Genomic DNA, 13,336 nt, shown 5'->3' on the forward strand with positions numbered 1-13,336 from the left:
CTGTAGGTTTAACTGAAGCTTATAGGGCTTGAGAAAAAAGTAGCAGCTAAGCTCCTTGCTAACAGAAACTATCAAAGAGTTGGGATAAGATGATCTTTTGAAGCAAAATTATAATTTCTAAATTGGAAGCCAAAAGCAAGATAGCTATCATAAAATAAAATAAAAAACCCAAACCAAACAAAACAAAAAAATGGTTACCCAATGTTGCCCTGGGCCACTCAAGGTCATTAGAAGAAATTTTATGTGTTGCTTCCGGAGTGATAGGACTTTTTGCTGTAGAAAAAAGAGTGAATTTAAATGAAGACAATTAGAACCTGAGTCAGCAAAGCACTTCAGCAATAGACTTAAATACATATATAAGCACTGTGCTGATAATGGTTATAAAGAGCTGAGAGTGGTTACTTAAAAACAGATTAATGTACTTCCTTGAATATAATTTACATTAAGATAGGTAATATTTTAAAAGAAGAATATTCCCAATAAGATTTGATATTGCAAAGATGTAGTGCAAAAGACACCAGCCCCTCTTTGTCTGGGTGTGAGAATTTATGGTTATTTTAAATACAGGCAGTCCCCGTGTTACATGGATCCGACTTACATCAGATCCCTACTTACAAACGGGGTGAGGCAACCCCGCACTAGCTGCTTCCCCCCAGCAGACCAGGGAGACGCGGAGCTAGCACCCCCCTCCCCCCCAGCAGACCAGGGAGACGCGGAGCAGCTTTTCTCAGCAGACACCTCAGCTTGAGAATAAAGGACTGAGGGAAGTGAGGTGTGGGAGAATAAAACTGAGCTCTGGAGAAATGTTTGGCTAGAGTTTCCCCTACAATATGTACCAGTTCCGACTTACATACAAATTCAACTTAAGAACAAACCTACAGTCCCTATCTTGTACGTAACCCGGGGACTGCCTGTACACACACATACATACGTATAAATTCATACTAAAACTTCTGTTAAGAGTAATACATTCAATAAAAGCTCAATTACGTCTCCAACTAATTACATTCAGGCTTTTCTTTCCTAGAATCATTATTTGTTTAAAAAAACCCCACAGAATCTTAGTTTCTGTAGCAAATTTTGCAACATACAGAAAGCTAGTTAGAAGCCTAAATTTGAAAAAGGAGTAACGCTGTTTATAAGGTGTGTAGAATTCCCATTGTAGAAACTACATTTGAAGGCTTGCTGTCTTTCATATATATTTTAAATGTGTATAATATATCTATCTATTTGTTTTAGAAATGTCTGTCTATGAGTCTTTTTCTTCAATAACTCCTCCTAAACAATAAGAGCTAGGACCATCAAATTCGGTAGGCAGCTTCCTCGTATCGTAACTTAAAGCAAGGTCAGGGTTTGGTTGTGCCAAGGAAATGGGAAGTGCTGGGAATGGGACAGAGAAAGGAGGGATGCGATACTAAGAGGGGCCACTAGGAGCAGTGAGGAGAGGGAGAGTTATATACAGAGTGGCTATTGGGGCAGCCCGACCACCAAGAGAGTGGCCAGCAGGGCTGAGACTCTGCCATCTTGCCCGCCACCAGACTGGATGAGTAGCCCCCCCCGACCCAAAATTCCCTGGCTCTTGGCTGTAGCACTGGAGTAGGGGAGGAAAAAAAAGCCCTTGAAGGCCAGAAGGAGACAGAAGACCCCTGGTGGTCTGGAGGACTGGGGGGAGAGAAAAGGCCCTGCCGACCTGGGGTGCTGAGAGAGAAAGCCGTGCTGTATGGGATACCTCACCCTGAGCCCCTCCTCACCCCCTAACCCTCACTCTCACTCCCCCACACTCTTAGCCTCCTGCCCTGTCTCCCCACACAATCCCAAGGCCCTGCCCTGACTCCTGAACCCTCCACACTGCCCTGTAGGACCCAGGCAAAGCTGTGTAAGAGTTCTAGTTTTTAATAGAAGTAGGCTTCTGAAATCTTTATAACTGCAATAATTTCTTCTTCAAAAGAATCAGATATTAACCTGACATATATAAACCTTTTAAAACTTTAATATGTTTGGGCAGCCACTAAAGGTCTCAAAACAAACTCATGTACACAGTTTGCATTTCACATGTGCTCCAAATGCAAGTTAACTTCTTTGCTGGAGCACCGCTGAGTTTGGCTCAGAGGCTGATCCATGTTCAAGTAGTAAATTACAGAAAAATAGTTACTATACCAGGTTTACTATGTGGCATTTCTGGTATGGCACTGGCAGATGCTTTAGGTTTGGAAGGAATGTGTTGGGGTTCATATGAAACTGAAAGAAAAAAATCCCAGTTCACACATTATTACTGCATGCATCATTATTCAGACCACAGAAAGCATAGACTCAAACCCTACACTAGAGCAATAAAACTTAAAAGATTCCAAAATCAGGCTGTAATTAACACACGTTCAAAAAAAGGGGGGGGGGAGTATTGCAGTTAAAATTTTAGAGTAGCTTAAAAAAAATTGCAGGATTACTAGACCTTAGCCAAAATAAGGAATTTCCATTTCAATTATAAACTAATCTTGCCACCAACCAATCAGCACTCTCTTTACCAAAGTGTTTTTCCCTTGTGGCAAGCTCAACCTCCTTTTTGTGGCAAAGTTCCTGGATTCTGCAGCACTCTGGTGTGGCAGAAAAGAAATTTTGCAGGAAGTTCTTTTAAATTACAGAATTGTGGGGTTTCATGAAGTCAATATGAAAGAGACAAATACAGTCAATACAGAAATCACCAATTTATTTATTTTGAGATTAAATTCAATTTTATTCAGTCTACACTGTTTCAGTTTTGATACTCTAAAGATATTTCTACTAACAATACCTAGGTACGTCACAGAAACTGAGTAAGGTAGCAATCTGGGAAATATGATCATTCTACGCAAGAGAAAACGGGACAACCACAGGTGTTTGCTAGAGGGATCCTCAATGCTTTTACTGGAATTCTTCCCCCTCTCCCTGCGCCAGGCAGTTACCCGTTTTTGGAATCCTGCTGAGAGGGGTAGGCATATGGCCCCCCTCAAAAGGCTGTTGCTTGATGGCTGGAAACCTGTCACAGGGGCCTTGTATGCTGCAATTCTGAAGTACTACTTCCTCCTCCCCAGCCCTGCCTCCCCACTGTCGTGAGGTTGGCATCTCCACACCCCACTTTTTTTGGCACAAAAGGGGCATTGGTTCCATTTTCTCTTGCCAACCAATTAAATCAGGAAGAGTAAATGGCACAAATGTCCACCTTTTGGGGGGAAAAGTCAGGATGGCCAGGACCGGGCTTAAAAAAGGGACCGTCTTGGCCATAACAAGACATATGGTCACCCTGCAGCTAGGGCTTTTGGTAGCAGTGCAGGCACGAGAGGCAGTGTGTGACTGTGGGATGAATACATCAGTTGGATGCATCTACTAAATGAATATCAAGTGAAATAGCTAAAGTAGCCATTTAGGTAGTCATATTCAAGTTCCAGCGACTGCCTAGGGAGGCAATCTGGGTAGTCCGCACCTCCCAGAGTTATTGTTTCACGGTGTCTACAGAATAAGGACCTGTCTATACTGGGGATACCTATACAAATATAGACACACTGAAGCAGTTATATGCTGTTTCAATTTAAAATGCATCCTGCTCTAGTGCAACATATTTACGCTGGCAGTCTGCACCATCATGGCTACACTTTAAATATTTCTAATATAATCAGGACTTCAGGAAGACAACACAGCATTGGTTTTATGTTCTCATAATTTTTCCAATATTTTCTTCAAAATCATAAAGGCTAGAATAAATTTCATTGATGTAACATAGGGTTAGATTGTACAGAATCTACTGCCTGGGATCTACTGCCTGCAGCTAACTCCTCAGGATACACAGAACATGGATCTTAGTTAATGTTTGTAAAATGCCTTAAAACATAAAACAGTAAATATTATCTACCCCCAAAGAATATCACTCTTATCTTGCCACAAATGCTGCCATAAGTGGCACTTGGGACATTATAATGTATAGTGCCTTGAAATTATGGCAGCATTATTCCTTGGGAAATAAACCTCAATATCAACTCTGTTTAATTCCTGCAAGAGGTTTAATTTGTTAAACTGAAATAAAATAGAATAGCAATAAGTCTGAACTGAAATTCGGAAACCAAATCCACAGCCCAAACCAAATATCATAGCTGTACGCCCTTTTTATACAGGTCTGAATGCATCCCCCCCCCCCCAACCCCTCAAGTCTTGGGAGGTTTTGAATCCAAACCCAGAAATGGGCTGGAATTTCATAACTAGATGTCAACAGAAAAAAATTAAAAATGAGCCCAGAACACCTGAAAACTTTCCGGTCTTTGAAATTTGGATCTAAATTGATTCAGACACATTTTTATCTTCTTCAAGGTCTATTACTGGCCTACACACAAACAAAATCAATGATATGGACTAGGAGATGATTGTGCTTCCACTAGGAAAACACATTCTGTCCAGAGTTCCTGCACCAGGTCTCTATACAACTCACGTACCAAACCTTAGCATGAAAACTTTAGTGGAACTTAAGAGGTATATCTTTTGTACAACACTGAATTTAATCGTTAATGAATAACATGAATAGATTTTCCTTTCATTGACTGAAGACATCAACGCCTTGGGTAAAGGGTATCAGATTTTATGACTCTTGCACTTAATTTGTTCATTACTCATAATGAGATGACACTGTTGCCTAATTTGAGGTATTGAGGACTGTTTTTATTAGTCATTTAGGACTCAGTATTACTGCAATATGATTTCTGCCACTGATTTAAATGGGAATAATTTCACACACTTCACAAATACAAGAAAAAAAAGCTCTCAGACACATCACAAGCAGAGGTAGTACAGAAATGGATTTCTTCGTGGTAATTTCCCAAGTCATAGCTTAAGAAAATTAAACCAATTTCCTACAACAAAAAGCAAAAGGAAAGGTGAACAGTACAGGACAGATGGCAACACCAAACCAACGTGTATCTAAAAACAGAGTGAAATTCAGTCATTAGTTATGAATAAAGAGACACAAAAAGTCTTTCAGAAGATGAAAAATTCCTGTGATGAAAAGGAAAATGAAAGAGCTGACAAGAAGAAGATTATCATCATTACCCATTGTAGATTTCGGATGTTCAAGAGTCTCAGTAGTAGCGGTAACAGAAGAAATCTTACTAGTGACAGGCACTGCAATGGGTTTCCTGGTTGCTGCTGGAGTAAAGGACATTATCTTGAGAGAAATGAAGGTGGATCTACATCTTTTAAAACTATTTCCCAGTGCCTGTTATATGCATTTGGATATCAAGATTATGGGACAGATACTCCACAAGATGTCTCAACTTTAACCCTGACACTTTTGGGGAGGTTTTCATCCATTGCTGATGTCCATGTATTTATTGTTCAAATGTGAGAGACCCCTTCCAGGGGAGCTTGTACCTCAATAGATTTGCAATCTGGAATTACTGAACTGCATTGTGTGTTAAAGCATAATATCCTGGTATATTTGGGAACCACGGCTATAATGCAACAGGGATGTATCACTCACTGTCAAACATTTCTTCAAATGGAGCAGGATGGCAAGCACCACAAGACACTGATGGTATAAGCAAAACCAAACTTTTCTCTTTGAGGCCCTTTTTAGTATTTATATTACAGCTATCATGATTGTTTTGCTTCCCTTCTATTAGTTTAGTTCTGAAAATCTGAAGCCAGCCATAAGAAATATGTTGGTGACAAACTATATTAAAACATGGTGGACTAAACCCTCCTTCCACCTCACCAATCCTGAATAGCCAGACTTGGCATTGGGGTTCCTGGAGAGGAATCCTTCAGCACAGGAGCCTGAATTTAAGTTGCATCACTTTGCAGCAGCCATCCTAGAGTCACTAGCCCAACCCTCTCCTCTTATCCATCTCACCACTGTTCCAGCCCATGCATTCACTAGCATTGGGATACACAGTGAGCTAACGTGGAGCTGGGCTCTGCAGCATGGAGAGAGCTCCCCACAACCCAGCCCACTTGTCTCCTGCTCCACCAGTGCATCTGATCATATTTAACATCAATTTAAAGGGAATGTCTCTTGCTACTTTTTCTGATTTTTTTCCTCAGACCTTCTTTTCAGTCTTAATGAAAATTTAAACTCTGTTTTATTCAAGAAAAAAATAACTATTTAGGGAATTCAAATATGCAAATGGCAAGTAATACGGTAAAAGGCAAAATTCAGTTCCAAACTTTGTGGGATGTTTTATAAGAGAAAGGAGAATACTCTACTAAATGATAATAATGTTGCAATAAAGTGAGAACCTGTAAAATACATCAGTAAACAAAGTATGACTTATTTGGTTACAAAACAATGATCATGTTAAACCTGGAACAGAGAAAAATGACACAGGGCTGATCCTGGGACCACTTAAGGCAATGGTATGCTCCTGTTAGCGCAGGAGACTGCCTATCATGCTAATAGATTTCTACAGTGTTAAAAAAAAAGTCAGCCATCAGCCTGGAACAAAACGACAATAGAAGAACATATTGTTATTACCCGGTTTTGACTTGGGTTCTTCTGGATGGAGAGACACTTTAGGTTTGGAAGGAATTAGTTTTGTCTTACTGGGTGCTGAAAAGAAGAAAGAAGGGAGATTGTAAGCCCAAAGTTTGGAGGAAAGAAGAGAGTATTTACCAGTAATGCCTGCTCTTTGAGAAAACAATGAGAAGTTCTGTGACACTTTATAGACTCACACATTTATTGGAGTGTAAGCTTTGATGGGCAAAGATCCACTTCATCAGTTGCATGTAGTGGAAATTCCAGAGGCTCTTTGAGAGTCACATTTGTACATTCATAACAGTGGGATGTGGGACCCTGGCACTGAGCTAGAGAACTGCCTTGGAAAACCATGTCCATTGGGTTGCATGTTCATGTGATAGCTCAAGTGAGCATGATGGCATCACCCTACTCTATATATAAGGAAGTGCATTCATCCAGCCAAATACCTCTCTTCCTTTTCTCAAACCATAGACCTGATGTTATACTGAGCTCTGACACAGAAGGGCAGGTGGTTGGGTAGCGTGACTACATGCGGGTAATTTTCAAAGAACAAAAATTACTGTAAAGTAAACCTCTCTTTTTCCAATGATGGCCTCTGCATATTCCCACTTCTAGCAGATCAGCAAACATGATGGTGATGGGCAGGTTCTTAGATAGAAACTGTCTGTAATTTGATCTCTCAAACTGGACATCAAAAAGCAATGCTACTTTGTAAATCTTCACAAGTGGAACTTATCTAGGTCACATCATGGATGCCTTGTTGGCTATCATGGTTCTTTAAACAAGGGACACCTGGTTTCAAGCATTCTAATCCCAGAGTGAAGCACTGAATTTGGTAAGAAGCTTCTCCCTGACACCTCTCCCCCAGGCCAAAAACTATATAGCAGAACTTCTGAACAGCTCAGGCTAGTTCATGTAAAACCAGAATATCCTTTTAATGTTTTGATTATGGAGACATGATCCCAATGGGACCTGAGGAAGAACACAGGGAGAAAAATACATTGAGATAGCTGGTAATGTGAGACCATCTTTGGCATGAAGCTGTGTTGAGGCCTCATGGTGATTTTGTTGTTGTGATCAAAGGTAATGCTGAGGCTGGAGACGGAGACAAAGTGTATCCTCGGTACCATGTAAGAGGAGCTCAGCAGAAGCTGGTATTGGTGCTCTCAATGGGACCAATTTAGTATCAGGCTGTAGGATCTCTGGTATAGGTTGGACTTCCATGGCCCAGCACTCTCAGGACCCGAGTGGTCCTGAAGGAGGGAATTTGCTGAACCAAAGGATATCAGGCCTCAGGCTCTACCGGAACTCCCCTCCTAGCCACCAGCCTGGCCAGAGCGCTGCCCCCAGCTGCTGGCAGGGCTCCACTCCCACCAGCGGTGCTCCCTGCTCCTGATAAGTGGTGCTTCCGCCCTCTGGACACAGGGGCTTCCCTGCCCCCAGCTGGCAGGGGCTTCCATGCCCCTGGCTAGCAGGGGCTCCCCACCTAGCCCTGCTCTGACTGCTGGCTACTAGCTGGGCTCCCTACCCGCAGGCAACTGACCCTCCAGGCTGCCTGCCTGCCTGCCTCTGGCCACCTCTGTGGCTGGGGTGCTCTGGTCCAGAGTCATGATCCACAGAAGTTAAACCTGTATGATCATTGGCAAAGAGGTGAAATACTTAAATCCCTTACAGGGCTCTGTGCAGTCCCTATAAAACTCCCATGACAAGTTATGGGACATGTGTAGTAATGTACACTAATCAGAAGACAATAATAAGACAAAGGAAAGATCTAGTCTCAGGGCATGAAGATGATTCCATTTGCTCTCTGCTCTTGGGGGGGGGGGGGAATTGAGGTAGCTGGTCAATCACATTCCCTTCTATAGAGCAAAGGGCTGATGTAACTCTTGACTGAGATCTCAACTACTGCCTCCCGATCAACATAACTCTTCAAGGCAGGTCCACAACTCGATGTGAGGGCTGCCAAATCCCACATGTGGGAATGCAGAAAAGTCTTGGGAGAACACAGTATTTGTACCAGAAAGACACAAGAGACAGTTTGTACATGCCTAAGTCTACATGGAACACACAAAAACTTGGGTGCTCACAAAAAGATTGTTTCCATACGGAAGAATGAAGTTGCACATCTTCAACGGCTTGTAGAGCTGGTTAGAAAATAGAAAATCATTGCTGCAGAAATCTTTGGTTTCCATTGAAATCTGATTTCTTTATTATATTTTCAAACTATCTTACCAGCGCAACCTTACCAGAAATAGTTTTCAGGGATGTATGCATTAACTTGACCTGGTTCTTTGGTAAGTCAGTGCCAGTCTGCAGAGAGTCTACATTAATTTGAGCCATCTTGAATAGAAGTGTTTGGACTTCAAGAAAAGACGACAATCATTGCTGTTTCACCAGACCTAATTTTGGGTCAGTTTTTAGTGACACCGGGATGCAAATGGAAACGTGACTCCTTGTCATCATACCTCCTGGCTAACGGCCAGATTGTAATCCTCTGACATTGAATAGTATTCACACCTGAATAAGAGTAACCCTATGGAATAAATGCAGAATTCACAATAATCTATATAGAGAAGAGAAGATAGGGCAAATCATTCAAAGTTCAGTGATAAATTGATAGCTATTCTCAGGATTCCATCTGGACTCATCTGGGGGACTAGTAACAGAGAGATGACAGAATAGATACACTTGCACAAACACACAACCTTACCGATTTCTCTGTAGTTAAATGGAAAAATGAATTGATCATGCACTGTGGAAACATCATTACCTAGTGTTGTCCTTGGCAGTTCAAGAGGAATAGAAAATTTAGGTGTATTGCTCTCCAAATGAATTGATTTTTCTGCTGATGAAAAAGAAAGAATTCAGAGATACATATATGGAAGATAGCAGCATCTCTAGAAGGGATATTGACAAAATTGTCTTAGTAATAAAACAGTTAACTTTGAGCAGTGCAAAAACCTTACTAAGGAGTTGTAGTTATAGCAAACATGTTTTCAAAAGTTGGCCCATAATAATTGATGCAATTCCAAGACTTAAATACCCTAAGTTATAACAAACTTTAATGAGAACTATTTGTCATGAAGTGGGTAATTTTTTAACTAGCAAGATTTCAACATAATACTTTTCAGGGAGTCTGGAGATAATTATAATAATGTTGCTTGGTCTCTGACAAAACTGTTTAAATAATATATTTTTGCACTATAAAATTATTTATCATTTTAGCTTTATGACTTCATTATAAACCATGTACATGTTTCTATGGCTTTATCTTTATTCATGCAACTCCAGACAAGTCTGAATGTGTGAGATATTTTCTTTCATTTGACCTACATCACAGGTTCAATTAAACCATGGTGTAAAAACATAGTGCAGTTGGACTGCCTTCATTTTGTATCCACTGGCCTGACTTTCACCCCTCACAGTTCTACAATTTTAGATGAGCCGCATCATGAGCTAACTATCACTGAATCTGTACTCATCCTAGGGAAACAGATGAAATGGGACAGATTTTTCTCAAAAGCAAAGCAAGAGACCTTTGATTAAAGGACTTTTAAACTTACAGGCAAATCTGAGTCCTGTTGAATAAACATGGGCCAAGTTATGATTTCAGGTGGAAACCATGTAAAAGCTTAGTTCCAACCCCACACCCTGTGCTTCTCGGTGATTCGAGCTAAGTTTTGCTTCAATTTTTTTTTTAATTTTTCCAAATTAACATTCCAAATCTAACTCTAGAGATGCAAACCCACACTTTGCATAATCCTCCTGAGAGCAAAATCTGCTCAATTTCACATAGAAGGCTTTTAAAACAAAATACATTGCATTGCAAAAGTAATAAATTACTATAATGCTTGGCATGGAAAGTAATTACCAGGTTTACTTTGTGGCATTTTTGGTCTGGCAGAAGGTTTAGGTGTAGAAGTAACAAACTTTGTTTCCCAGGGAGCTGAAAGAAACAGATTGGATTATAGATTTTTTTTTCTAATTCTTTTCTTTAGAAATGGAATCACGCTGTGATGAAGCAATGATACTTCAAAATGGCTTCTGGAAACAAAATCATTGCTTTAAATAAGGTCTCGCAAAGTTGTCAGGAAAATGTACTTGCCCATGCACAAAAATTATTAATTTGACCTTTACTATAATGATTGATAAATAATTAAAATATCTAATTCTGTTTTATTTGCACATTAAAAATTATTCTGGGCAATTTAGGAATTTGAATTTTGCAAAACAAGTCTAAAATATAAAATATAGATGAGGTTTGAAAAGGTAACATGAATTCTTAGAACTCTCAGCTATTCAAGATGACAATGATTCTGGCAGAAGTAGAAAGCCATGAAATGAGTAACATGCAAAAGTATCAGAGGGGTAGCCATGTGAGTCTGTAACTTTAAAAACATGTAGTCCTGTGACACCTTAGAGACTAACATATAGGATCATGAGCTTTCATGGGTAAAACCTACTTCATCAGATGAGCTGGAGAGGAAATAACACCATCCAAAATATATATAACATAAAAAGAAGTTACCTGTCATTTGTAGATAATTAAGCTACAATTAATGAAGATAATTTAGTAGGCTAGATGTGTCCCTTTCATAGCTTTAGATGTGAAAATGCAACTGTCAAAGGCAGGAGTGATTGCCTTTGTAGTGTATTAGCCAGTTAATATGTTTATTCAAGTCTAGGGTAACAGTGTCAAATTTGTAAACGAATTTCAGCAAGATTAACTCACAACTGCAGCCCCTGGATTTCATTTATAAAAAATTCAGCATTGATTGTGGGAGAGCAGGAAATATTGATAAGACTAAGCAATTCTGCAAACCCTCAAGCTGTCTTTCTGTAATTGCAGGTGTTGAAACTGTAGTTAGCGAGTCTGATTACAAGCCTAAGGCTTCATCCTGGGAGGTGAAATCTGTGGAATTTGAAAGTGCCCAATCAGTACCTCAAAGATATGAACATTCAGTTTGCCTATTTTTATAAAATAGGATAATAGAGCTGCTTCCATGTTTGTTTCAGGAGAAAGAGCTTTAATGGCATAAGCAGAAGAGAAATGCACTCCTATGAATAAATATATGTGAAATGACTGAGAAGAGGTTTTCAAGCCCAAAGACTATATGACAGATACCTAGAAACAGGACTAATGAATATTTCTAGTGTCACAAACAGATCTCGTTAGAGAGAATGTCAGGTGTTTTTAATGTGAAAAAAGTCAAAAAACTTTGCTTTGAGAAAGCCTCTTTACCAGCTTTGAACTTAGCCTTTCAATAGTTTTTTTTTTTTTACGTACACTCGGGGGAGAGTGCGTGGTTGTATTTTTGTTTGTGATCTCAATCACTCTCAAACAATGAATGAGGGGCAAATTCTGCTTACAGAGATGCATGTATGCCTCCTACTGAGTATATTCAAAGGCAGATACTTTATCTTTCCAATAACATTGATAAAAAAATGTTGTGGACAAATTCATTTTAGAAAAAAAACTAAGCTCATGAATGTGAGTTCAGGACCATGTATATAATACTTCTTTCCTGACAATTCTCCTGTATAAACACAATAGATCCAGAAACAGAATGAAGTTGGCATGATTAGCAGTGATGGTATCTTCAGTGATGGAATTCTAATGATGGATTGAAGAGAAATATAGAGACACACATCTACTGTAAAAATTGTTACCTAGCGTTGTCTTTGACCATTCAATAGTCTTTGAAGCTTTGGGTGTACTCTGTCCTAAAAGCAGTGGCTTTTGTGCTATAAAACAAAAAAGAATCCAAGCACAATTGAATAGTACAATAAGAACACCAATAATAAGTTAAAGATGTATGAGGCTTAAAGGAGATCATGTAACATTTCCTACATTCCTTTTTCAGTATAACATCAAGTATACAAAATAACAGCACATAGACTGAATTGTTGAACATCTGGTAACCTAGGATCACCAGTCTTTGGATTGTGAAGGGGGCACTCCTCTCTTTTGATCATGACTGTGGCTGGGATCCATCTGTTTCTGATCAAAGGAGCAAAAATAAAGGTGGGGAGAGGAGGGGAAGCATCACATGACTTGGTTTATGTCATCATGGTCATCCAGCAAGATCCAGCCCACAGCTATGGACCTTGTCAGGGGCTTTCCTTCTGTCAATCATAGCTATTTTCACTGAAAGGAAGCTCCTTCTCTATGACATCCTGGAAGTGAAATGACCGCACAGGAGTAGAATATACTAGGCACCAACACTATGCTGGGACTAGTGATGTGTTGTATGTACCTCATACCTGTAAACAGTGACACATGCACTAAAATATGGAAACAATATTACTATATGGATATTGTGTAATCACATGCAAAAAATATTTCCAGATTTTTTTAAGTAACCTATGAAATTGACAACATTAGTTACTCCTGTTCAATAATCTGATGATCTTGTGTCTTTCTGTTCTTTAGGTCACTTTATCTGAATCAGAAAATGAAACAATGATCTGTATGGATCAGATGTCTGTATACAGTCTGCTGCCTTTGTAAACAACACTACAGGATTTTTTTTTAAAGTATCTTCCCTGATGTATGAATTATGTAAATGGACTACTTAATTACCAGGTTTCACATGCTGTACTTCTGGAAGAGGATATGGCTTCAATTTAGAAGGAATAAGTGGTATTTCATTTGGAGCTGAAAGAAAGAGTTTGGTTTATAACTAAGTACTTCAGGAATTATTAAATAAACCTCCACATGCCGCAAGTTTGCAGTGAATAAGACATAATTCAGTATGGAATGTGAAAGCCAGCTGAGGACATCAACATTCAAAAGGGGGTCAGGGATGGAGTTGTGTATTAATCAGAAATCAAGTCAATGTT

The 13,336-nt window shown here is 39.6% G+C and overlaps 1 protein-coding gene across 40 annotated transcripts in view; it reads right to left on the minus strand.

Annotated features, from left to right (window-relative positions):
- ABI3BP (ABI family member 3 binding protein) overlaps positions 1 to 13,336 on the minus strand; it is a 320,664-nt gene that overhangs the window by 106,739 nt on the left and 200,589 nt on the right. For 28 of the 40 annotated variants that reach the window (XM_075907457.2, XM_089772857.1, XM_075907515.2 and 25 more), the window contains 8 exons: positions 13,077 to 13,151; positions 12,164 to 12,238; positions 10,365 to 10,439; positions 9,264 to 9,338; positions 6,491 to 6,565; positions 5,068 to 5,163; positions 2,158 to 2,238; positions 199 to 273 (listed from right to left, as the gene is read on the minus strand). In XM_075907457.2, the coding sequence (XP_075763572.2) occupies positions 199 to 273; positions 2,158 to 2,238; positions 5,068 to 5,163; positions 6,491 to 6,565; positions 9,264 to 9,338; positions 10,365 to 10,439; positions 12,164 to 12,238; positions 13,077 to 13,151 (627 nt within the window). The remainder of the gene's footprint in view (positions 1 to 198; positions 274 to 2,157; positions 2,239 to 5,067; positions 5,164 to 6,490; positions 6,566 to 9,263; positions 9,339 to 10,364; positions 10,440 to 12,163; positions 12,239 to 13,076; positions 13,152 to 13,336) is intronic. The other 12 variants (XM_075907581.2, XM_075907551.2, XM_014577294.4 and 9 more) reach the window with 8 other exon arrangements.

Source organism: Pelodiscus sinensis, chromosome 1 (assembly GCF_052426305.1).
Source record: "Pelodiscus sinensis isolate ZL-2025 chromosome 1, ASM5242630v1, whole genome shotgun sequence".
Classification (NCBI taxonomy): domain Eukaryota; kingdom Metazoa; phylum Chordata; order Testudines; family Trionychidae; genus Pelodiscus; species Pelodiscus sinensis.